This window comes from Panthera onca, chromosome B1 (assembly GCF_046562875.1).
Source record: "Panthera onca isolate mPanOnc1 chromosome B1, mPanOnc1 haplotype 2, whole genome shotgun sequence".
NCBI lineage: Eukaryota > Metazoa > Chordata > Mammalia > Carnivora > Felidae > Panthera > Panthera onca.
This window is the reverse complement of record NC_138342.1, coordinates 119,901,204-119,928,574: the sequence shown is the minus strand read 5'-3', so window position 1 is coordinate 119,928,574 and position 27,371 is coordinate 119,901,204. Positions and strand designations below refer to the sequence as shown.

Here is a 27,371-nt window from a genome sequence, read left to right as displayed (position 1 = left end):
TAATTTGGTATAGCTGGGGCTCCTTGCTCTCCCAAACAGCCACCAGCTGTTTGTACTGCTTCTGGGAAAAGAGAAGTTGTGCTGGGGGACTGTTATTAACAGAAAGCTGTAAACATGCTAAGGTCTTACGGAAAAGGTGGACGTTGGTTTTTATCACCGAATCCTGAGTTCTCTGAAAGAACTCCAGGTGGGACGTTTAATGCGAGTGACTGAGAACCATGACATATATTATGTAGTTTTCTACGGCAGGTACCTCAAGTCAAGGAAACTGTTAAAGTAGAACAACCATCCGAACACTGAAATGATAAGGGGCTGTGCTGTGTCAGTTTTGAGAACATTCTTCTAAAGGGGCTGTGGTCTCCCCTGACTAGTTGTGATCTCTACATATACCTGGAGAACACACCATAAATAATAATAACCCAAAGAAACCTTCCTTGCCTGCTGACTTTGTTAGTCCTGTGCTACCAGTCACGACACCCCAAATAACCACAGTGGAGAAATAGCTCACCCAGTTTCTTATACAGAAAACACCCGTTCTATAAGAAAGCGTGTCACCTGTTTGCTTCCAGATGGGAGGAAAGAAACACTTGCCTTTACTCCAATAGAGTGGTCCCTAGACCAGCAGCATTGGCCTCCCCCGGCAACTTGTCAGAAAGGTGTATTCTGGAGCCCTAACCCAGATTTAGTGAATCGAAAATTCCGTGGCAGGGCCCATCAGTCTCCGTTTCAACAGGCCCCACGTGATGCTGATACACACTTCTATTTGGTAGTCACGGCCCTAAGATAGCCCTGGTGTGATGTTGTTAAGTCCTCGCTACCAACTTGCCCTACCCTTTAGACCTAGGATGGATAATTAGGGAGCTCACTTCGGCTCTTCCTGCAAACGCTAAGGCTGTTTACGAGAGGCGCCTTCTTTGGCTATACTTAACGCGCAGGAAGTCGTTCCTGTACTCAAACGTCAAGGGGTCGCTTCCCCCTTTGCCTCCACCTGGACCAAATCAAAGATCGCGTTGAATTTGAGACCCGGCAGGGGTCGCTGCTGCCCATCAAGAGAGACCGAGGGAGCGTGGCAAGCGGAGCCCAGAATCTTTGACATCACACTAAGCTCCTCCTTGCACGCACACATTATACACACACACAAACATATACAGACACACACACAGACCGCGTTCTCCCCTCTGTCTTCTCTCCCACTGCCCCCAGGTTCCCCTCCACCGGCAAGTGTGTCCCCAGTGTGGCCACCCGGCGGAGCGAGGAGCGCAGCGCCCACAGCTCGAGGGACCCGGCACGCGGCAGAAAGCGACCGCCGAGCCGGCAGCGGGATCCGCTCGCCCGAGCGCTCAGCGGCGGCGGCCGGGACACCCTCGGCAGCACCCCGGGCTTTGAGAAGCCGCGCCCGCCCCCGCCGGGGCCGGAGCGCGTGGAGCCGCCTCCCCGCACGCTCTTGGGGCCCCTGCCACCCCTATGAGAGAAGCAGAAGCCGGGCCAAGGAGCTGGACACTCGGCAGCTGGACTCCTCCGCAAGCCCAAGCGCCTCCTCCACCCGCGCCCCTCCAGCACCCGTGAAGCGAAATGCTACCGCCAAGCTCCAGCTGAAAGGGGAAGGGGCCGGCGCCATCCCCGCGCTCGGAATCCGGCCCCCGCGGCGGCTGCGCGTCCCGGCCGCGGGCCCGCGGGCCCGGGAGTGAGCAGGAGGAGGAGGAGGAGAGGCCGCCGGCCCGGCTTTGGCCGGGGCCGGGGAGGAGGGACGGGGCGGGGGGAGGGCGCGGGGGGCGGGGAGGGGGCCCCGGCGGATAAAGATGGCAATGTCTCTCATCCAAGCGTGCCGCAGTCTGGCTCTCTCAACATGGCTGCTTTCCTTTTGTTTCGTGCATCTGCTCTGCCTGGACTTTACCGTGGCTGAGAAGGAGGAATGGTACACCGCCTTCGTGAACATCACCTACGCGGAGCCCGCGCCGGACCCCGGGCCCGGAGTGGCGGGCGGCGGCGGCACCGAGCTGCACACGGAGAAGACTGAGTGCGGGCGCTACGGGGAGCACTCGCCCAAGCAGGACGCGCGCGGGGAGGTGGTCATGGCTAGCTCGGCCCACGACCGCCTCGCCTGCGACCCCAACACCAAGTTCGCCGCCCCGGCCCACGGCAAGAACTGGATAGCCCTCATCCCCAAGGGCAACTGCACGTACAAGGATAAGATCCGGAACGCCTTCCTGCAGAACGCCTCCGCGGTGGTCATCTTTAACGTGGGCTCCAACACCAACGAGACCATCACCATGTCCCATGCAGGTAAGTGGCCCGGGCGGGTGCGCGGCGGACGCGGGCGGGGGGGAGGGGAGCCCCAGGGGATGGAGGCTCCGAGAAGGATCCAGCGCCCGCCTTCTAGCTCCTTTCTGGGAGGTCTGCGCGGAAGACGCATCTCTGTTCCTCGGACCTATTAAGTTTTGCTTTGCGTTACTTCGAGGGGGTTTACAAAGAAGGGAGGACTAATCGGATCGCGGGGGAAGGAGGACCAAGACCGGAGAGTGTGTTCGGATTAGACAAGTGTCGGACGTGGGTTAGCTGAGGTGGGCTAACTTCCGAGAAGGATCTGGAAGGTGAAGTTTGGGGGCAGGGCTCACGTATTGTCCTCAGTTGTGGACCTGCCCCGCACCTGTTTGGAACCAGTAGATCTGATAACTCAGCTCTGCACCCGTGTGTGCATCAGGTATACTACTGATGCAGGCGTTTCTGTGTCAGGCGGTGGGTAGGGTTACTGGTGCTGGCAGCTCACCGCCGCTAACTTGCTCCTTCAAGTCAGGTTTCAGCTCTGGGAGATTAAGAGTTTCCCCCCTGCTGGGTTGACGTACATCATAAATAATAATAAAAGTCCTGTGCTCTGTGGCAGTCGGAGAAGCTGACAGGGAGACACGATGGTAAATAATCCTCAACCTGCCAAGAAGAGCATGGTGGCCATAAAGTTATGCCTACTTTTCCAGTATTTCATTATCCTTTGCCTGAGTGGGAGGTTAAATATGCTGAAGATTTTCTTTCCGGCAAAAATGAGGCGATTTCAGGGTAGAAAGAATAAGCTTTTCTTAATGATTGCAGGGTGCCAGGGCTAGAAATAGATTACTGCCCCCAAACTCCTATTTATTTACCCTTAGGCCTGACATGCCAGTGCTTCCGAGGTAGGAACCAAAAGAAAAAAAAAAAAAAAGTCCTCTCCAGCCTTGTCAGCATAATCAGCTACTTTTAGCAGTCTGGCCTCCTTGAGTTGGGCCCTCCTTCCCCAGAGGGGTTCCTGGGCTGAGGCTGTGGCATCCCCAAGGAGGGGGAGGAAATAGAAATGACAGATGCATTTTCTGACAGTTGTGTAATCAAAAATGTCATTTTCTTTAAAAGCCAGGTTTTAATAAACAGTTATGCTACTGAAATGGAATACCAAGCTTTGGCTGTATTGTTGGGGGGGCGGCGGTGCATTCTTGGGGACAAGGTTTTATTCTGAGAGCTGTATTACCTGTTAATGAAGTATAGAATTGGTCTGTCCCTGGTAATCAACACCAGCTGTCTTCAACAAGGAACTTGTCAACCTTAACACAAACAGGTGGAGTGGGGAAAGTTCAGTGCTTTTAACACATAGGCCAGAAAATGCAGTCCCTTAATTAATGAAGGAGAGAGGCAGTTCACTTTTTAGAAAAGCTATGATAGAGCATTTGGGAGCAATTGATATGTTTTCTTGAGCTCAACAGTTTTGTGGTGGAACAGATTGTACCCCAACATTGAGTCCTAGGAGCACTACTTAAGCTTTATGATATTCAGGGATTTGGAGGACTATGGAAGATCACTTTAGGTCACATAAAGTATCTTTAAATAAACATTTAATATTTAAACCTTGATTTTAGGGGTTGTGAGGAGGGTTTTGTTGTTGTTGTTGTTGTTCTGTAAATTCCAAAAAGATTGTTAGCTAATTTTCGGGGTTCTTTAAATGTTTCTCTATGCATATGCATGAAATGTTAAACTTGGCTTCTTTGAACAGAAAGAGGCATCATTTGTTCCTGTCTAAAAAGGTTTTCCAGAACTGCCAACACATTGGATCAATTGATGACTTGCCTGTTCTTAAAGAAAGCTGATTTTCCATACAAATGATGCTTAGTGGGACATAAGCATAAACATAGTGGGAATAAAGGGTTTAGTAATAGTTTGAAAGTTAAAGGCTAGAAAATGTAAACAAAATTCTCTAGTTTCATTATGCTGTTTCCAAAAATGTGTTAACACTGTATTTGCTAATAGCTATGAAACTTCTATATTATCATTTGACATATTGCCACATTAGGAGACACTTCAGTCAGAGATAGCATTGATTTTTGCTAAAGTCTCATTATAAGGAGATACATGACTGTGCAGCTTGGCAAACCCTTCACTTTCCTCTTAAATATGTTTCCTGAGTTTCAAATGCTGAGATGCCATCACTGATCTGTCTGTCCCTGTCTTTCCCTCAGCTCCAGAACTTGAAGGCTTTACTTTTTTCTAGTTAAGTTGGAGTCCTATTTCTAAATTCATCTTAGGAGATGGTATACATTTTAGATGTGGATCCGTCTTCCTAAGGATCCAGAGGATCCTTACATTTGTAAACTTTTAAATTCAGAGTCTCCAAAAAGCTAACATCAGACTTTGCATGATTTTTTTTTTTTTTAATCTCACCTCTCCTCTATATCCTTTATTTTTGGAACTGCTAACTTTAGGTGAGAAAGTCAGAATTTAGTTACACCACCTATCATGTAATATGTATGCATTTGGAGTGACATGATCCCGACATACCCACTGTCTTGAAATTCAGTTAAATAGTCAGTTACCCTTTCCATATAAACTTCTTTCTGATTTTTTTTTCTTTTCTTGCTGAAATAATTTTGGGTTTCTGCCACTTCTGCAATTATAGTTTCTCATTCACAAAGACACAGATTCTCCTTGAATACACTAGTACTTTTACTGTGTAACTGGTTTTTGCAAATCTTTTTGAAAAATATGACTGCTTTATTGAGAAAGAATTCATTTACAATTCGCACATTTAAAGTATGCAATTTAATGGCTTTTACTCTGCTGAGAGTTGTACAACCCTCACCACTAATTCCAAAAAGAAACCCTGTGTGCATTAGCAGTTACTCCTCTTTCCTCTCCAGACCCCCAGCCCTAGGCAATGACTAATCTACTTTCTGTATATTTGCCTATACTGGATATTTCCTTTACAGATGGGACCATGCTTACATCTGTAGCTGGCACATAGAAGTCAATAAATATTAACCCTTAGAAGCACTGTATACACTGATACGCTTATCCATAAACTGGATCAAAAGAACTCTAGGCTGCACTGAGGCCATAGCGGCCCTGGGGAAGAGCTCTTTATTGACCCTCCCATGCTTTGAAGACCAGAGCAGTTGTGCTGGTTCCTGTCTGGCTTCTGGGATTGGAGACAGAGTGTTCTACCTCCCTCTGTTGGTTGTTGAACATTTAAGGATTCTCCTGTTGCATTTGTGCTTTGTCTTGGCTTAAATTGTAATCTCATCCTAGCAGGGACCTGTATGGTCAACAGGGTAGATCTATGTGTGTGGAGACAGTTTGTGACTGGGTTGTGACATTGTAGGAATGATTCTTTTTTTTTTTTTTCCTTTCTTAAGAGCGTGTATTTACTGTCTTTGTCCTTTGCTAGTGTGCAGACAGAGGGAAATGAGAAAACTAAACATCTATCTGAATGGAAGAACTTTTGAGGGACTTGGTCCCTAATAGTACTTAGAGATGGAGGAATGGAAAAGGTGCTTAAGCTGGTTAGAGGGTAAGCTCAGCTTGGTGAGGAGGAGCCCAGGATGAGATCTATCCCATGTATTCTAGCACTTGTCCAATGTGGGAGGAGAAAACAGGAGGTTTACTGACACTTTCTTGTGTCGGTGTGTGCTAAGAGTTTTATTTTTTAATTTGTTTTTAATGTTTATTTTCGAGAGAGCACAAGCAGGGGAGGGGCAGAAAGAGAGGGAGACAGAGGATCCTAAGTTGACTCTGTGCTGACAGCGGCGAGCCTGATGTGGGTCTTGAACTCACAAACCACAAGATCATGACCCCAGCCGAAGTCCGCTGCTCAACTGACCGAGCCACTCAGGCACCCCTAAGAGTTTTAATTCATGGGTTCTTGCTACATTTGTGGCCGTTATTTTAATTGGTAAAGTCTACCTTTGCCTTAACCTCTTTAAAGGAACTAGCTGCTATAATTACTTTTTTATGGGACTCATAATTTTCTAGAATGTGTTTTACATTTTCCTTTAATTGGTATGTCTGCATTGACTCTTTTCTTTAGTATATTGTGGTTCTCTCTTTGAGAAGTGATAATATTATCGCTTCTCGGCCTTTTGGCTAAGATCAAGTGAGAAGTGATAATATTGGCCATGTAGTGCCTATTTTGTGTCAGGCATGTCATAGGAACCTTATGTGTATTAGCTCATTTAATTCTTACAACAACGCTTAGATGGGTACTATTATTACCCTGACGTACTGAGACCTAGAGGAACTGAGGACCTAGATACGAGAGGTAACTTGGTCATGAAGGTGGCAGGTGGTGGAACCAGGCTTGCAAACCTGAGTAGTTTGTCTCCCAAGTCTGTGCTTGGAACTACTGCTCTGTATTCTCTCTCAATTTGAAAGGACACTGTAAAAACTATGATTTAATGCATACAGGAAATGATCTAAAGTGAGTTCTTCAGAATACTCTAACAAGTCTATAGGCTGAATGCCCTGTTGACTCACACACTGCATTTTTGTGATGGGATAGATGGGACCTTCTGCTTAGGGCTCTCCTCCTCCAGATATCCCTCTGAGTAACTGGCTTTGGGTCAGTCACTTTTTCTATTCTGGACCTCCGTTTTCTCTCTCTGTAAAATGAGAGGTTTGGATTAGTTGATATCTAAAAGCTGTTTGAACTCCATAATTCCTTATATATTCAGAAATCAAGCTGTTTCTACTAAAATCCAGATTTCTGCCTTTTCTTCATCACAAAAACTGACCGCAGGGACCCGTGTCCCACATGGCAACAGGCAGCTGGAGCAGAGAGTGGCTGGCCATTGATATGGGCAGTGTGCTGGTTAGTTGGCCCGGCCCCATCTCTTATGGTCTGGCTCCTGGCCTGTGCCACTTATTTTGCCCCTGCCTCAAGCCCAAGGCCATTGTATTTGGGGCCCCAGCTTTATGGAGTCAAACCAGGGTCAGTGAGAAATTACAGAAAGCCAACTTTTTCTAGTAAAGGGAAGTGTTCACAAGGATAGAAGAACCGTTCATAAAGGGGAGAGGCTTCCTTGGGAGGTGAAGCTTTCTCTTGTGTTCAGATTGAAACTGAACGAGGGTGCTGTGGAGTTGCTGAGTGCGAGAGTCACGCACAGGCTTCCACTGGGTGATGCCTTAAGGGTCTTCTGGAGCCCAAGCACTCATGATTCTCTATCATTTGGAAATTTAAGAAACCCTTGAGCCTCAGTTTTCCACTTAGCTTCTCTGTATGCGTCTTAAGAGAAAAATATCATTTATGCTTGGTCTTAATCTCCCGGGCCAAACCATCTCACCCTCCCCATTTAGTATTTATATACTTATTTATTCGGCACTAAACTACCTCTTCACTGGTCTCTCTAGTGGCAGCCAGACATCCAAGAGCCAGGAATTCCAGACTCTGTTATTAAAAGCCATAATTCAGTGTCAGAGTTAGATAACATTCTTGGCAGTGTAACCTAATATGGCCTGGGCATTTCAAGAGACCGTATGACTTGTTTACTAGTTTGGGTCATAGAAAGACCAATCTGGGGGATTTGGAAGGAATCTTACCTTCTACCCTTCCAGCCTTTCGTAAGAATTCCATCCTTCTCTCTCCTGATGTCTCTGTTCTTAAAAGTCCCCAGGCTTCTCAAAAAGGAAGGAATTTATGACCGCAAAATCTGGAAAGATTTAGAAAGAACCTGGGACTTTTTAACTTCGCTTCCTAGTTTTATAGAAAGGAGGAATTATGCTTCTGATGGGATGTTAATTTGTCTAGGACCCAGCCTCCACTTTTGAAAAGGACATTAGCCGTTGTCATTGCATTTCTGGACCTAAAACTTAGTATATGAGGAATTTAATATCTTGATAGCCCCTGAAAATCTTCAGTTTATCCCTAGAGGAGATGCTTTGCCTTGTATACACTCTAAAGAGGATCTTCACTTACTGCTGCGTGAGTTGAAGTGATGCTGGAATTCAGCGCAGTTGATCATGTAAATTGAGAGATGCTAAATTTGAGTTAAAATGAAATTCAAATCCTATTCAGATGATCTCCGCTTTTAAGGATTTTGTTGGGAACATAAAACCCAGAGGAAAAAAGGCCGCCTTGTGCTGTGTGATTGTTCTCCACTAAGCTACAATTATGGTGGTTCTGTTCAATGGAAACCTTGTCTATAAGTATAATGTAAGTTTTTATTTTAAACTCTGAAGGATCATTCACTTGACAGTTCAACTGAAGTGTGGCTTATGGATTGGAGTCAAAGTATTTTATGATTATGTTTCTAGTCCTTATTTTTCTGTGACAGGAAGGTTGAATTTCTTTTACTTCAAAAGTTTTGGTGATAAATTGATTTCTGTAAGTATCTTAAAAATTTTTTGTCTATTCCATAATATATAAGTGGTATTTAGAAAAACTTTTTCAGTAGAAATAAGCATCATTTGTCATAAAGTTAAGGCTTATGCATTAGACTGTTAGCTTTTTTTGATATTAAATATGTGAATATTTCATAATATAGGTTAAAGATTTTTAGAAATAATTTTGTATTAAATATATGGCTCATGCATGTCCTTTCCCTTGGCAAAGATATATAATGAGTACATGGAATACATATTTTAGGTAAGATCCAGGAAATGTTTTTTAACCAATTCGACCTGGTATTTCTCCATCATAAATGGCTTTTTACATAGTCCACTTAAGCATTACTGAAAAGGCAAAGATTTGAGATTTTCCCAAGAGCTGACATGCACAAATGCCTTTTTTTTTTCTCCTTTAATTTTTTCCTTTGGTCCCCCCTTTCCACAGAAGATATTCATGTGGCCATTCTGTAGCTATGAACTAACTAAACCTACATCTGGAATGTAACTACAGATGACCCAAAGAATAGTGGAATAGGATAGATGTTTTCTCCTTTATTTACCAGGAAGCTGCTGGAAATGTTTTTCCTCCCAGATACCCACCAGACTGGCTGCCTCTCTCAGATCCCTTCTCTAATGTGACCTCACCACGAAGGCACTCCCTAGCTACTCTATTTAAAGTAGCAGCACCCCTCCCCCACTCACCATCCTCCACACTCCCTACCTCTCTCTCTGCTTCATTTTACTTCTCATTAACATGTTTGTTGTCTGTCTCCTCCCCCGGAATATAAGACCCACAGGAAGCAGGGCTTTTAGACATCTTTTGTTCATCACAGAGTTCCCAAAGCCTAGAAGAGTCCCTGGTGCGTGGAAAATGCTTAGTAAATATTGTTAAGATCTGTTAAATAACCCGGAGACTGGAAAGATGGACTGTGTCAATGCATTGGTCTCTCATGTCATGAAGAAATATTCTGTGACACTAACATTTTTCTTAGCTTTTGACTTACATAAGGGAAGTCAGGGAGATTCTAATTTGATTCTCCCACTGAAATGTTTATCCTGCATGTAGAATGTGGCAGGAAGTAGGTGCCTGGTTCATGTCCTTGGTGTAAAGGGAAAAAAGACATAAGCAGAAGGGTCTCAAAAATAAGTTGCAAATACAATTCTGTACATGTGTTTCTTGTCCTGCTGTTTTAGAAAACACATATCTTTTTCTCTTCTTTTAAATGAGAGACATATGCCTTATAGAAAAACTTGAAAATATGGAACATTTAAAAAGAGGGAAGATAACAAAAACCACCCTTAACCCAACCACTTTTTTTTTTCACTATGTGGATACATATTTACTTTTACCGAACTGGGGATATATTACGTGTTTTGTGGCTTTTTAAAGTTTAAGGGTACATTTTGAAATTTCTTTGTTTCCACAATATTTCTATGATGATCCCACTTTCCCCCTATATAAACAATGCTACCGTAAACATCCTTGTGTACCTAAAAATGGGTGCATGTCCATGGTTACTTTCTTAGGTCAAGTTCCTGAATATGACTAATTAGTCAAAGGCTTCTCCTGTGTGGCTGTAAAGCAAGGTCTTTGGCAACCCATTTCGTGGTCTTTAGAGGTGTGCTCACTCACTAGTAGGCTCTGTTGAAGGAGAAAGAACCTCTGTCAATCATTGGAGCTACTAGTCTTGTAGCATAGCTTTTCTCCAAGCTAGACTAGTTTGGCAGCTGGGGCAAGACACCAAAGGTAGAGAATCAGAAGAAATGAAGCTTGGGTAATAGAGTCATCAGGATGGCAATTAGCGGAACCCCTCTGTTCCCTTACATTTATCTATGTCTTGCGGATGTGAAATGCAAATTGGAAAGTGTGTTTGGAGACGCAGGTTTCATTTGTGGTTCTATCTCACATTGGCTTTACCAATGGCAAGTCGCCTCCCCTCCCCAGCTCTCGTTTTCTTTCAGTTGAAAGTGAGGAGCAGGAGGCTCCTGGAGGGGGACTTGGTTTAGATCAGTGATTCTCCACTCTGGCTGCACATTAGAATCACCTGGGGAGTTTAAAAATTCTAGATGCTCAGGTCCTACCTGCAGAAATTCTGATGTAATTGGTCAGGTGGGCAGAGGACTCTCCGGATGAGGCTAATGTGCAGCCAGGGTTGACAGCCACCTCACTGGGTGGATCTAAAGTCCTTCTTGAGTTCTTATATTCCATAGTTGTTGTTTTTTTTTAAGTCTGTTTATTTTGAAAAAGAGTCACGAGTGAAGGAGGGGCAGAGAGAGAATCCCAAGTAGGCTCCACGCTGTTGGCCCCAGAGCTTGAGGCAAGGCTTGATCTCACGACTGTGAGATCATGACCTGAGCCGAGATCAAGAGTTGGACATTTAACTGCGCCACCCAGGCGGCCCCACCTAGTTCTTAATAATTTAAAGATATAGTGACTTTTTTTCCTTTGACAATATCTGAATTCCACATGAGAATTTTTAAAATTTCAGGATTATAGTGATTAAAACTATGAGGGTGTGTACAGTAAGTATTATTTCAAGACATGAGTTAGTGATTCACAAATAATTACCAGATTTTGGAGACCAGCAAGAACACAAACAGATGGCAAATACAGCAAGTACAAGAAAGCACACAAACTTCTGTAATAGTCAAAAAGAGTACAAAGATGAGTCAGAAATGATTAGACAATTAAGTTGGGTGAAATTTCATTGATGTGCTAAATGTTCATTATCTTTTTTTTTTAATGTTTATTTTGAGGGGGAGAGAGGGCGTGGGAGGGAGGGGGAGAGAGAGAGAAGCATGCAAGTGGGGGAGGGGCAGAGAAAGAGGGAGACACAGAATGTGAAACAGGCTCCAGGCTCTGAGCTGTCAGCACAGAGCCCAACATGAGACTTGAACTCGTGAACTGTGAGATCATGACCTGAGCCGAAGTCAGATGCTTAACCGACTGAGCCATCCAAGTGTCCCTTAATGTTCATTATCTTGATTATAGGCTTCTGGGATTAGAGGTGGAGATACCATGGTATTTTTTTACCGAGTAGGAAGTACCCCATTTGGCATGTCATCATTGTTATTACCCAGTTTGGGAGGCAGCACAGGGTGGAGGTGGGAAAGACCATTCTGGTACATGGCCGGCCTGGGTCTGAACCCTGACAGTCACTTGCCTAGGGAGACATAAAGAATCATAGGTATGGAGATAGAAATGTGAAGTCCTCTGATTGGTGAGAGTGATAAGGTTTGTGGGATTTGAGCACAGTGGAAAAGATGCTGTCAAGACCTAAGAGTCTCGCAGGGCAGACAGGGCTTGGACTCTCAGGAAGCAAGTGATTAACCTAAAGCCTTTGAGTCTTCACCTGTGAATGAGCCTCGTGTGTTATCCATCAGAACTGTTGTGAACTTACACAACAGAGTAGCCACTGTGAGCATGTAGTGTTAGCTCAGATTATTGTCAAAAGAAATATGTTGCGACTCGGACTCCAGCCTTCCCACCTCGTATTCTCACCAGCTGAATCCCAACTATCCTGCTCTCGGCCTGGACTGCCGTCGCTCCTGCTTCCGTTCCTGCTCCCTGCAATCTGTTCCCCATCCAGCAGACAGAATGAATTTTTAAAAATCAAAGGACATCACTCCCTTGCTCAGATCTCCCAGGGGCTGCGTATCATACTTGGAACCAGGTCAGAGGTCTTGCTGTCACCCCCAGGGTCTGGTGTGGCCCCTGCCTGCTGTCCAAGCCTCTGTTCCAGCCACATTTCCCCTCACTCTTTCCTCGCCCCTTTTTCTGGTCCTCAGACATGCCCAACTTCCTGCCACCTTGGGGCCTTTCAAATGCTCTTTCCTTCAGCTTTTTTTTTTTAATTTTTTTTTTAACGTTTATTTATTTTTGAGACAGAGAGAGACAAAGCATGAACGGGGAAGGGTCAGAGAGAGGGAGACACAGAATCTGAAACAGGCTCCAGGCTCTGAGCTGTCAGCACAGAGCCCGATGTAGGGCTCGAACTCACGGACCGTGAGATCATGACCTGAGCCGAAGTCAGCTGCTTAACCGACTGAGCCACCCAGGCACCCCGACCCTTCAGCTTTTTTGATATAATTATTATCTATTTATATAGCAAATCTCTTTATGAAACATCTCTGTGTGCTTCTGAAATATGTGAGAATGACCTCTAAACAGGAATATCTGGTAGATTTGTATCTGGTTCCCCCTTATTTAACCAAATTCTTTTTTAATTTTGTTTTAATGTTTATTTTTGAGAGCGAGAGAGAGAGAGAGCGAGCATGAGTGGGGGAGGCTCAGAAAGAGAGAGAGAGACACAGAATCTGAAGCAGGCTCCAGGCTCTGAGTGGTCAGCGCAGAGCCCAACGTGGGGCTTGAACCCACAGACCATGAGATCACGACCTGAGCTGAAGTCAGACGACTAACCAACTGAACCATCCGGGCACCCCAACAAAATTATTTTTTAAATGCAGGTTGCTCGTCTGTCACCTGTACCCTGAGGGGAATAGCTTTCAGCAAAGTCCAATGTGGTAGCGCTAGAATCATGGGATTTAATCACTCAAATGGGCAGGGAGAGTTACCAGTCACCACGCTCAATTTTTTGTGGATTTCCTCCAGATTTTTACATGGCTCATTCCTTCATATCAACGGACCCTGCTCAGTCGTTCCCTTTATCAAGAGTTTTCCTTGGCCACATAAAGTTTTGTGGTGGGGGTGGGGGGGGTTGTTTTATTTACTGCTACTCATTCTCTCCTCCTTTATTCTCCCTTATTTTTCTTCATAGCATTTATCATCATTTGAAATTGTTCTATCATTTCATTCATTAATTGATTACTGTTTATCTCCCCTGTGAGGACATAAGCTCCACAAAGGCAAGGGTCTGGTCTTAACTGCTGTATTCCTGGAGCCTGGAACATTAAAGACATCCAGTAAATGTCTTTTGAAAATGAGCAGATAAATGAAAGGTAGAATATGTACCCATCCATATTTTTAAAAACATTTTTAACATTTATTCATTTTTGAGAGCCAGAGCATGAGTGTGGGAGGGGCAGAGAGAGAGGGAGACACAGAATCTGAAGCAGGTCCAGGTTCTGAGCTGTCAGCACAGAGCCCAACGCAGGGCTCAAACTCACAAACCGTGAGATCATGACCTGAGCTGAAGTCAGACGCTTAACCAGCTGAGCCACCTAGGCACCCGTACCCATCCATAGTTTTCAGATGCATTGATCACTTAATGGATGAAGTAATGACTAGATTACATACACCTTATTTGCCTTACATTGAATGTAAGATTTAAGTTGAGACATTAAAAACCTCATTTCTTATCCTATGCACAGAACTATTCCTGCTGGGCCTGTGCTAAGGGGATTCATCTACTGCCTAACTTGAACTTAACCCTTGATGAGGTGCCTCCTTAGGGGGCTCAGGGAACCATCCTTTCCCTATTCATTTGTTCCCCTATTTCCATTGCTCAGCAAATGGAAAGGGCCTTTTTCTTTTGGCCTTCAGTCAGGAATGTTGGAGGGTCTGGAGCAGGAAGCCAGTCACTATTTTCTGAAATCTTCTATAATCCTACCAGTGTATCTAAGGGCACCTGGTTGCCTGGTCCCCAACACCTACAAACAAGTGTTTCTCTGTTTTGAGGAGCTTTGCTTTGGAGGTCTGCAAGGGCTCTTTTTACAGATCATGGAACAGAAATGTCCTTTGAAGTCAGCTATTACAAAATACAAGAAATCTGGAAGAAGTACCTGGACATAGTGTTGCCTGGGTGTTTTTACGAGGAGTTGGGCATCTGGTAGATAGGGTACTTCAAGGGAACCTGAGTGTTACCACAAGGACATCCTATAGGTCGATGATAAATGCTACCTGTATAGTTTTTTAATCTGTCTCTCTGCATACACTCTACTTCATTACAGAAGAATCTAAAGTTAAGGGGGCAGGAAGAAGGATGTCAGGATTTCTGCAAATGAAGGAAATGACAAATGACCAGTGAGATAGACCAGATTGTGACCTCTTGGGCAATGAGAGCACTATGAGAAAAATCTCAAGTTTTCTCTGAAATTGAGTAAGAGGACTTTGTTAAAGCAATTGTTGTAGCATTTGAGGTTTGCTCTAGAATGAATTTTATTTCCTATGTATTTGTGTGCCTTTACTTTTTAGTTCTTAAGAACTATATGCATAAAGTTTGAAGCAATTAGGTAACATTATCCCTATCAGTTTAATAGTTCATTTTCTGTGGAAAACACATACTGTATCATTACTTTGTTCTTTATTCTTTTCATAACTGCATTTGTTACATGAAACTGATCCCATTTTACTGAGATTAATTCCTTACCTGACTGTCTCTCCTGCTAGACTGAGATTCCTGAGTGAGAGTGCTTTGTGCCTCCAGCCCCTTGCACTGGTAACCACAGGTTTCTTGAATGATTCCCCATCAGTGGTAATATTAGCTAATCTGCTCAATCATGACCCATCTTGATGCCATTCACCTGGTGAGAGGTACCTGGCCTTTATACCAAGCATTTAAAGGAAATAATCAGCATCTTATAAGGCTCACCTTGGCAAACACTAAACCTGCACAGGAGAGGTAAGTGTCCTTCTCATAGGGCCATGCTCAGAAAAAACACGAAGTGATGCTTTATTACATGCAAACCGAGTTCTGTAGATTAAAAGTTTTTAGTCTCTTTCATCCTGTCGACCCTTCCAACCGTCTTGAAAAACCATTCACCTAATTAAAACTCGATTCTTCTAAGTTAGAAAGTCTTATTCTCTTTGACTCTTGTAATTTGGCTTACTGCTGTCTGAAACTAATCAACTTTCTCCCATTTCTGCCGAGATACTAAATTAAGTATATCTTAGCTTATTACTCATGAAGACTTTTGAGTTTTATTAATTTAGTCATATTGTGAAAAAGACATTACCTTATGGGTAAGAGGGGGGGAAAAGCCATTTTCTTTAGTGAAGCTAATTAGAACCTTAGAAGCATTTTGAACCATAGCATAGCCATGAGCCTGCTTGTTATTTTTATATTTAGTCTTTGAAAAGATGGCACATAATTACTAAAGTACATTTTGTGCATTTCAGAATAAGTGATATTTTGGCATTAAAATGAAATTTGAGTAGGTTAAGATATTGGAACACAGTGCATGCTGTCACTGTTATGCTAAAACAATTGCAGTTCATTGACTCATGCAAATCTATTCTGTTGTGTTTCCTGTTCGCATCTCATCACATTTACCACCAGAACAACTTGAATGAGAAAACAACAGCTCAAACTCTGGCCCTTGACTGATTGATAGATTTGATTCCTTTGACATTTTTCAAAGGAACAATAGTCCTGAAATAGGCCATTACCTTGTTTGGCCTAATTGGTCACCACCGTATTTCTAGAAAAGATACGCTGTCACAAGGGAGACTGATTGGTAGGGGGAGTGGTCGCTGTCAGCATTCATTCCACTGTCCTGTGCTTCTGGGTGGGTCTCAGCCCCAGATTCGGTCCATCCTTTTCAGGGAGTGGGAATTTCGGGTGAACGGACATGTTTCTTTCTGTAGCTGACAGGCAGTTTGAGTAAGCTTCTATCTCCACACCAGGTAGCAAGTCTTCCACAGTGTATGGTGTTTGCTGTTCTTTAACCGTACTCCAGGCTGAGAAAAACCTAAGACAGAAGGAACCAGGATCATTCGCTTCATCTTCACCAAAAGGCAGAGAAGCAATGGGAACCAGGATCATCTAAAACGTTTGTTCAATTGCCAGGGTGACGGGACAGCAGGATTCAGAGGCAAGTAGGTGTGACACAATCCTTTCCACTTGCCAGTGCTTTGTTGTCTAGCAACTCTGTGATGGACAAAGTCGGACTGGGCCTTGGTATTCATGAGCTTAGGGCCATTCAGCAGGCCTGACACCAGTTCCCCAGGGGGTCAGGGCCTGCGGAGCACTGACCTGTCAAGTGCTGCAAGCGAGGGGCTAGACAACAGCCGAGGAGCCCATCGGCAGCCACATGGCCATTGTAAATAGCCACTGCGCTCTTTCTCATGTGCCCCAACTTCTCTTCCCATGGAAGACCACTGAGAAAAATTCTCTCCTTTTTTGAATAAGACCAGACATCCTTTCTGCAAATCACCTCTTCCGGTTCCAGGCTTCTCTATGAAATGTCACCTTGTTCATTAGAGGAACTCTGCAAATCGTTGTGAGATTGAATAAATATTAGAGCTTGTTCTGAACACATGACACTCTAGCACTGGCAGTAGATGTCTTTCAGACTTTACTTCTTTCACAGACCCTATGTTTTTGGAAACTTGCCCAGAGTCACAGATGGACAAAAGCAAAGCTGGTATTTTAATCCAGATCTATATAAATTTCAACTGTATTGTGAGGCGTATAGGATTTCTTTGACTTTCTACTAATTTTTGTGTCAGTGTACTTTTTTATCAGGGGAAAAATTTCTTCACAGATGATAAGCTGTAGAGAAACACTGTTTCCCATAAAAATTGGGAAACTTAATCTGCCATTGTTAAATTCATTGCATATCTGCAGCGTGTGGTTCTTTGGTTGCACAAGAAATATTTCTTATTGAAGTTATAAGGTGTAAATTACTAGGGATTTAATTGTTCCACAAGTCAAGTCCTGTCCCCTGTGGATGTGGTAATGTCTTTGGTATATTATAGTCCTTGTCTGTAAATTTGGTAAAGAATAGTTCTAGTTCTAGGGATTTATTCCCATTAGTTAAACACGATGCTGTTCTTAGAGAATTGCGTCAAGCCCCTGTCTGCTAATGCTATTAAAGTAAAAGGGTCTCTGCAAATTTCTGCCACAGAATGTTATTTTTAGTTTCATAAACAAATCATTCTCTTCACATTTATCCAACTGTGATTTTCCTAAGTTTGTAATTACTCTTAACATTTGCAAACCAATACCAAATCCCATTTGCCAGAAAAATATTTCAAGGTCAAAATAAAAGAATGGCGCTTCCTGTCATTATGAGATTTTAAAAAGTGTGTGTGTATATGTGTGTGTGAATATAGTCTATAGTGTAACATTTTAATTGGTTCTGGATGATGTCTAATTCATGTAGTCCCAGAACGGTTTTGCTTTCTCATTAAATTGCTACACCCTTGATTTTAAATAAGATTTTCTTTAATTAGGTTTGTGGTTCTTCATGCTCAGTAACTCACTTGTCTATTTTTAGTGTTCTTTTTTCGCTTATTTTAACTAATTCCTAGTATATTCTACTTGTAAGATTCTTATTGGTAAGAGTACTCCTAAAATCTGCTTTTCTTCACAGACACACATAGTTTTACCTTGTACACAAATCTCCCCAGGTGCAAGCAGGCCGAAAAGGCCCTTCTAGTGTGAGCTTCTATCTGCCTGTTGGTCAGTGGGTTTGTAGTTTTTTTCGTCTGTATTATCAAAATTACCCAGGTCTTCTATTATTTTTTAACTAACCACAAAATAGAAATAGGCCTTCACCGAGAGATTTTAGATATCAACATTGATCATTTTATTTTATTGATAAAATGATTAACTCATACTTTTTATCAATGAAAACCACGAGACCCTAAGAGTTTGCCTTACTGGAGACCACACAGCAGAGAATAAGTGAGGTTGGGAGGGAAACTGCCTTGGATGGTATCTGTGAAATACCACTTAGGGACCACTTCTTCTGGATCAGAATCTTCTACCTTGGTGCTATTGGTATCTTTGGCCCTATAACTTCTGTACATAGTAGGTTTTGTGAGCTGGTTCATTTCTGATCTTTTTTTTTTTTTTTTTTGATATTTATTTATTTTTGCGAGAGCACAAGCAGAGGAGGGGCAGAGAGAGGGGAACAGAGGATCCAAAGTTCTCTGTGTGCTGACAGGCTGATGACAGGGAGCATGATACGGGGCTTGAACTCACAAACCATGAGATCATGACCTGAGCTGAAGTCGGACACTCAATTGAATGAGCCACCCAGGTGCCCCTCTGGTCTGTTCTTACTCCTAGGGCATGGCCCTTCAGGTTACTTACCAGATAATCTCTTTCTCAGTGGATCCAGAAGAGTAGATTTTGCTCTCTGCTACCCTGAGATTGCCAAAATAGCTGATTGGCTTTTTAGCCTCTGAACAGTTGCTTTCTGATTGGTTTCAAAGCATGTTCCTCTGATAATGAGCAGCTCAGGAGTCATCAGAGACCTCAGGAGGAAATTGCATGCAGAATGTTTTAGGTATGGTTCCTTTTTATCCCTGGTCCTTGATCTCTCAAGTCCTGGCAACTTAGTTATCCTTGAACTTTGATTTTTTTTTTTTCCTCCCCCTCCCTCAACTTATAAGATTGCAGCAAGTCCTAGGCTGCTGTTTTCTGCTTGGTCACTATGATTTGAGATCTGATTTCACAAACTTCCCTAAGTGGGAAAAAGGCAGCAAATGTAGAGCTCCCTTCTGTGTATTTTCTTTCTTCCTAGGCTGTTGGACCCTCATGTTCTTGTTGCTTTGGTTACTCTCATCTTAAATTGTTATTTGATTTTTTTGTTTTTTTGTTTTTGAGAGAGCGAGTCAGCAAGCAGGGGAGGTGCTGGGGGGGGGGGAGAGTGAGAGAGAGAGAGAGAGAGAGAGAGAGAGAGAGAGAGAGAGACTTCCAAGCAGGCTCTGCACTGTCAGTGCAAAGCCAGACGTGGGGTTCCATCTCCCAAACCATGAGATCATGACCTGAGGGGAAATCAAGAGTTGGACGCTCAACCGACTGAGCCACCCAGGTGCCCCTAATTAAAAAAAAAAGAAAAAAATCTTCTGTTGTTGTTAATGGAAGGGTTATTCTGTTACTGTCTGCTCATAATAGGTAGAAAAAGAAATCAGCCTTCTTGTTTTTGCTTATACATTTCTGTTCCTAGGATTCCCGTAGGATCTGCCATCTGTTGTCTTGCCCCCAAGGCCTGTCTTAAATGCTTCCCCTTTGCTGAGGGAATTCCTACTCCCTTTTAGATGTGAACTCTTCCTTACACGTTCTCAGGTAGACTTTTCATCTGTACATGTTTTAAAGTATTTGCCGTGTTTTATCATGAATCTTACGTTTGTGTATCCCCATCACTAGATTTGGAGTGACCGGAGGGCAGGGTAATTCTACTTCTACACCCTTGCTTCCTTCATAACACCTAGCACAAAGGACAGGACCTTATTCAAAGCACATGCTCAGAACGATGTATAGAACTGAAATGAGCGCAGAGCACTGGCTAGAATGGGCAGCAGACCTCTCTAAGTTTGGAACTAGAATTTATCCCATACAAAATGTGCTTGAGATGATAGGAACACAGTCATGGTAATTGTATCCTATTATTTGGAATAAAATTGGGCTGGGGGTAAAGAGCAAAGCAGACCTAATTTGTTCCTTTTTCCCCCCTTACTTTATGAAATTATCACTTCCACTCATTGACCACCAAGCATCTCTCATTGTGCTGTGAACTTTTACATAGATTATCTCACTTAATCGTCTCAGAAGCCCTCTGGGGTTAGCTTACTTGGACGACAGATGAGATGATTAAATTTAGGCAACAGGCCCTAAATCACACTGTTAGTTTAGTGGCACAACTGGTCTTGAGTGCCAGTGAAATTCCAGAGCCTGAGCTGTGGGGCACATGTGATGGGATGGGTTTTCTGTCTTCATGCTGCAATTAACTGCTAAAAAGAAGATCGAGTTCCTTCTATTGACATGCAAATATGTTTATGTAGCTTGCTATGTAAATACAGTGAATCTTGGGCAAATCCTTGAACATGTTGAGCCTCAGTGTATTCAACTCTAAAATGGCAATCAAGATGGTACTTAGCAAATTTTGTTGAATCTAAAATACCACTGATGTTAAGATGTAAAAATGTCTTTTGTACACTGAGAAAAAACCGTTTCACCACTTTGACATGGTATTGATTAGAAGAAGCATCCTGATTTCAGAGATATTAAAATGTAACAAAAAGTCTTCATAGAACTGAACTTTACTATGTCATAACTTTGTTGTGAGAATTTTTGAGTGTAAAGCACTTAGCGTAGAACCTTTAAATTATTAAATATAGGATTATGAAATATTGATAATGCACCAGTATGTAATCTAAGAATCCTTGTGACCATGGAGACACATGGAATTTGTTTTAAAAGAGTCCGTATTAAAACTCGAAGAATATTCTTAACACAGCAGCTAACAGCATGCTGGTACCAACTAGGGCGTGTAAGAATTAACCCAGTTGCAAGAACTCTTCAGAAGACTGGTCTGCCCCAGCAGTTGTAATCAAATGGACTCCCCGGGTCTGAAGCAGGCACAGGCCAAGAGCACTGCAGAGATGTGAGCTCTGTGTGGAGAGCACGGTCTCACACCATTCCTCCATGAATTGTATGGTAAGAGGGAACCGTAACAACTCACCGAGAGGGGAGGAAGAAGGAAATCCAGTTAATACAAAGTGAACCGTGCTGGCTGTAATAGAAGATGTAATTGATGTGTTGGGATTTGTCAAAAGACGGCCAGGAGAGCTGAAAGAACAGACCTGGTGAGCTGTCTGTCTTTGCCTCAGCCCAGGGTAGTGACATTTTAATGATTCAATGAAAGAATAAAATATATCCCATTTGAATGGATGAATTACTAGCTAGTTAAAATGGTTTGATCTCTTCTAGTTTTCTCAAAAATTCTATTCGTGTAGTAGGGAGGGTAATACATGATACAGACAATCCCCTTTTCATGGAGCCCATATGGCAGGAGAGTATTGTCAGGAGATGATGTCGCAGCCCTCATGACGGTTACGTGGGTCCTCGTCACTTGAGCACCATTACGTACAAAAGGAAACAAACATTTTTCAAGAATTTACTGTGGGTCAGGCATTGTGCTGGCCTGTCACATCATTATTTAGACGGGCTACATGGATTTCTGGTTAGAGCCAGACTAGAACCCGTCTGCACAGACACAGATCCCAGTTCTGCCTCCTAATAGCTTTGCTACCTGGGACAAGTTAACTGACTCCTGCTTCAGTTTCCTTGCATGTAAAATGGGAATAATTGGTTCTGTTTCATGGGATTCTTACAAGAATTAAAGGGTTGATATATGTAAAGCATTTATACATATAAATATGATAATAACACTTGCTAATAAGACAGCAAAGTAATTCTGTGGTACTAGGACTCATGTCAGTTTTATCAGAAGCCTGTATTTTATAATCTCTCTTTACTTGCTAATACCTAGTATCCTAACGCTGGACAGATTACATTAATTTGTTAACTTTGATTTCTAGAAACACCGAATGCTGTGACAGATAAAATAAACCTATTCTTCATTGTGTTTATATTCATCCCCAATTTGGGTATTGGCTGTAGAATCCTCTTTTTTTTTTTTTTTAATTAAAAAAAGTTTATTTTGAAGCAGAGCCTGTGTGTGCTCTTGTGAGTGGGGGTGAAGGGAGGGCAGAGAAAGAGGGAGGGAATCCCAAGCAGGCTCCGCACTGTCAGAGTAGAGCCCAACATGGGGCCTGATCCCACAAACTGCAAGACCATGACTTGAGCTGAAACCAAGAGTTGGACACTGAACCGACTGAGCCACCCAGGCGTCCCTGTATAGAATCTCTTCTTAACCTTTCATATGTTTCAGGTGAAAGAACAAACATTAAAAGATTATACTCTTGGATCATACTTAATATAATTGTATCTAGCATAGTACTTCTTTTTGATTTCATTTATTCTTAGTACTTCACAGATGGAAAAGATACTTTATCTCAGCCTACAGGGCAAGGAATTGAAGCTCAGAGTTTGAGTTCTAGCGAAAGTAGGACTCAAATTCACATCTTAATTAGAAAGCATTTTTTGCTGTGTTTACATATTTACTTAGTGGCTGTTAATTGAGCACCTACTATTGCAGGTGTATTAAATCTTAGCTATACCAAGAACAACATACCACTTTTTTTTCCGAAAGCAGATTACTGTCTGACAAACAGGTGGAGTTTGATGTATGATATTAGTGTGAACAGAGTACTAGAGGAGCCCCCAGGAACGATTAAGTCACCTAGAGATTTGAGGGAGATTTTATAGAGAAAGTGATATTTGAAAATAAGCAGAATTGTGAGGAAAGTAAAGATGCGAGCACATTAAGCGAAGGAAACCGTTTGTGTGATTATTGAGAGAAGGTGAATGAACCAGAGGGACAAGTAAGTGGTCTTATGCTGAGATGAGACAAAAAACTAGTTTGAGACAGGAAGAGTGCTGAGGACATTGGCTGTTTCTTATAGGTGATGGGAAACCATTAAAGGCTTTTAAGTAGACATTGTCAGAGCTCTGCTTTAGAAAGTAATTGTGCTGGGGTGCCTGGGTGGCTCAGTCGGTTGAGTGTCCGACTTCAGCTCAGGTCATGATCTCACGGTTCGTGAATTCTAGCCCCGCGTCAGGCTCTGTGCTGACAGCTCGGAGCCTGGAGCGTGTTTCAGATTCCATGTCTCCCTCTCTCCCTGTCCTTCCCCCACTCATGCTCTGTCTCAAAAATAAATAAACATTAGAAAAAAAAATTTAAAAATGTGCTAACTGTACTGAAGAGTGTGTATAAGAGACACTGATTTTTAGGGGATGTTAATTAATAAGGCTGGTAACAATGGTCTCGAGATTTCAGAAAAGCTTCTAGAAATTGGTGTCTGAATATAGATGGTGGACTAAATGACATTTTGGGCTGGGTGATTGATGAACAACATAAAAAAGGGAATGTAAGAAAAAGGTTTGGAAGGAAAACGTGGATTCGGTGCTGGGCGTGTTACATTTAAGGAGGTTGGTGCTGCACGCTGATGTTAGTGCCGCTAATGTGGCAATGAGGATGGATGGACCAACAATGGAGGAGGTTTAAGGTGAGGATAAAGCCTGGTGGCAGGGGGCAGTATCTTGGGGATTGCTAGTGGAAAGGAACTTTTTGGTTACAGGACAGCCAAAATGACTCAAATTATGGGAATCTAGGAATGAACGAGTTTCAGTAAAGAGGTATGGAACAGTACCACATCCTAAGAGGTCAAGGGCCTGAGGCTATTGGATTTGCCGGGTAATGATACCCCGGGACTAGATGATATCAAAACTCCTATCCAGTTCATCCTTAACTTGGAAGTTTTTGTTTCTAGATTTGCCCAAGGGCCTATAATAGATCAATAGGCCAGTCTGGAGAAATTCTTTAATTTACGAAACCATCATGGAGGTTTATTCCTGTTTATCTATGGGTATGAATTTGGTGTTGCATTGCTAATCCTGGCATTTAAGTCTCCAGAAAGAAATGCGTTAATGTTTGGGTTGTATGGAATATATAGAATTCATCATAAGACTCTCCGAATTTAACTTAACCTTCTACACAAGGGGCCTGCAGTGTTGGGATAATAAAAATGATGGCTGAATCCAGTTATATTAATATTTGGATGCCAGATCATGATGGGGATAGACAGTGTCTCAGACTGCAGTTGAAGTAGAGAGGTTGGGGTGTGTGTGAGTGTTATCATCATCATGGTGCTGGAAGTGCCCGAGTTTCTATTCAGGCCTTACTGGAATGATTTCAACTGAGACCTCCTTTCCAAACTCACAAAGATAGAAACATTCAAAGATAATTCATTATTTGATCATTGTGTAGGCCATTGCAAACACTGGCCTTTTAACAAGCATTACTCCCTCCCCCACCAAAAAGTAGGCTGACAATTGGGGTCTTTATGTCTGTAGCCAATTTGGATTTGGGACACTGAATAATCTTTAAACTATTGAGAGAGGAGGGAAACAAAGTTTTGCTAAGCTTGAATGTATCATTCTTAATGTATAGGGAGATCTAAGGTAAAATCTAGTCACTGCAAAGTTATAGTCTTTTAACTCTTAAAGAATGGAAACATTTTATAGCTCTTCTGTTGAGTTGCTACTCAGCTCTGACTGCCCTTGGCTTTATTGGAGATGATTCAAAACAAAAGACCAAGGTTTCTGCACTGAGAATTTTGCCCAGTGATGTCATAAACAGATGGGAAGATGGCTCTGGTGGTTATGCTTGGAACCTACACAATAAGAATGAGTGGATACTTTCTTGCATCTTTACTAGTGACCTCTGACCTGAATTATAGGAGTCTCTGTTCTCCTCCTGTGCTCTGTAGCTGCCAAACACTCTCATGGTTGAACTAATTAGGTGATGTGCTTAAATCAAGCAAACTTGACCTTCCTCCTGTACCCCCAAACCTCATCACCCATATGGGGATAAGATTCTCTTTACAATCCCTGATCAGAACATACTGTCTCCATTATTTCCCTGTTGCAGTGTAAACTTGTTAAATTATTATGGGCTTATTCAGAGTTGAAGTAAAAACACTACTTATTTCTCGCTGCAGTCTTACTGCCTTGTCATGTAATAAAAGCTAAGTGGATGTCCCCAGGCCTTTGTGTTTGGAATTTTGTGTAAACAAAATCATTCTGATACCTAAGAGAACACAACTTGACATACAAAACTTCCACACTGGTGTTTGAGGTTTTCTCTGAATACCTCAATTTAATTATATTTCTACCTGTCTCATTAACCTTTTATATTATTTTTTTCCTAGCTTCAATTCAAAAGATAAATTTAGAAGGTTGTACAAACTCTCAAATGAAGCAGAAGAGAAAAACAATTATAATTCACTGCACGTGTATGGGTAGCTATTGTTTCGCAAAACTTATATTACATACACCCATGTATGTGTGTGAAAGGTCACAATGGGTTTAAAAGCTAAGGTCATAGATAATATTCCAGTGATTCACCATAATTCTTTCTCTACTCTGTGAGAATGCTTACAGTGTCAAGCATTATGACCATGTGTATTCTCCCCTGTACCGAGTAGTCTGGAAGCACCAGCCACGATCGTGCTCCCACCACGATGTTTGCTGATAGAAGCTTGCACAGAAGGGCTTCTGGGTAAAGAAGAGTGTTCTCAACTCAGAGGCTAGTCTTTGCCGAACAAAAGCCAGGAAGATCTCTAACACTATCCCTCGATTGTACAGATGTGCTTACAGCTTTTATCAGAGGCAGAGAGGGCTGTGTGTTCACGTCAAACAAGGGTCTCTGGCAATTTAATCTCATGTGAACTAGCAAATGGGATCCAGAATCTCTCTAGCAATAGTAGTATAGTTGATGGACCCTGCATAGTAAAGGAGAAAGGCTGTGTACTTTAACCTCCAAATCCTAGGGGATGAGGAGATGAAGAGTATGCAGTTAGTGGGGTACCCGGGTGGCTCAGTCGGTTTTAGCTCTTGGTTTTAGCTCAGGTCATGATCTCACGATTCATGAGTTCAAGCCCTGTGTCGTCGGGCTCTGTGCTGGCAGCATGGAGCCTACTTGGGATTCTCTGTCTCCCTCTTTCTCTGCCCCTCTCCTACTCAAGCTGTCTCCGTCTCTCTCAAAATATATAGATAAAGCTAAAAGTATGCAGTTAGTATCTTCATTTTGAAAGTGTCTGAGAAGGCAGTGAATGAGTATTTGACAGAGAATCTGGTGGAAAGCTTGTGGACTAGAAACCATGACCACCCTGTGCTCTCCCGGCTATGTGAGGAGGCGCCACAGGGACCCGAGGACCCCACTCTACTTCTAGTAGAGTTCTATCTAGTTTTTAGTTTTATGTTTATTATTCACTTACTTTGTAAGACAGCTGCCTAGTAAAATGGTGTACAGTTCATTCTGTGGTATAAGATAAATAGTCTCAACCGTGGCTTTATGAATTCGGAAGTTACAAGGCGCTTCCTCGTGGATTATCAGTAGACCCCAGCCATGGCAGGTTCACCTGTAGTTGCAGTCACTGGGTTGATGTCGAACCGATCCAGGAAAGCAGGATCACCATAGAGTGGTTTCTGGATGAGGTTATTTCTGCTTGCGAACACTACAACTCACGTAGGAATTTCCCAAGTATGGGACGAATGTGACATTAGCTCCTCTTTTGACATGGAAACCATGAACCTCCCACTGCTCCCTGATACTGTCAGGACAAGTAGAAGGTGGCTAAATGGCCAGGTATTTGTGCTGAATGGTGTTCATGACCTTTAGGAAAGGAAGGAAAGGATCAGGGAACGTTATCTCATATATGGATTATTGCTTTTCTTTCTTGTTTCTTAAATTCTGTGTCTTTCGGCCACTCTAGGTTTGTTTGGTTTTTTTTTTAATTTTTTTTTTAATAGGGTAAGCTAAGTAGTAAAAGCCTAATTGATATTTAACAGTGTTGATAGAGAAATGGTTTGAAGAAAAGATCTTTTGTAGATATGCTTGAAAGCTTATCTTAAATCTGTTTCTCTAGTATGCATCCTTGTGCGGTACTCTTAATCAGATGACTCCCAGGTTAGGTATTGGTGAGGCTGGTAAATGTCAAAAGGGAAAAGGTACACTGAAATCATGTTCCTGTATGGCCTTTGCATTGTATTGGATCAATTTGTGATATGAAGATCTGAATATCCCTGATGCCATTACTTATTAAATGGTAGATACACAATATTTATGTTTATCACTTTGGACTTGATAGAAGAACAAATATTACTCCTTTCCAATAGTGAAAAGATTCTAGACTCTGTTCCAGAATTCTCTCCAATTAGAGATAAAAATCTCTCCCCTTGTTCTTGCAAGAGAGAATTGTACATTTAATTTTTTATGGAAATTACTGCCTTCCTTAGGAAAGATTTTGAAAGAACTTGAAGATGTTCATAACTATATAAAGACTAGAACATAGCTAGCATACTATAAAGTTGTGCAAACAGTATTTGGGTAAAGAAGTAAAATCCAGATGTCAGCCGGGTGTCTCAGTTCCTTGAGGT

General features: G+C 42.6%; 1 protein-coding gene across 2 annotated transcripts in view; it reads left to right on the top strand.

The window, feature by feature from the left end:
- The first annotated feature begins 1,799 nt into the window (after positions 1-1,799).
- The window catches only part of RNF150 (ring finger protein 150), a 293,201-nt gene continuing 267,629 nt past the window's right edge, over positions 1,800-27,371 (top strand). For both annotated transcript variants that reach the window (XM_060654117.3, XM_060654116.3), the window contains exon 1: positions 1,800-2,283. In XM_060654117.3, the coding sequence (XP_060510100.1) occupies positions 1,800-2,283 (484 nt within the window). The remainder of the gene's footprint in view (positions 2,284-27,371) is intronic.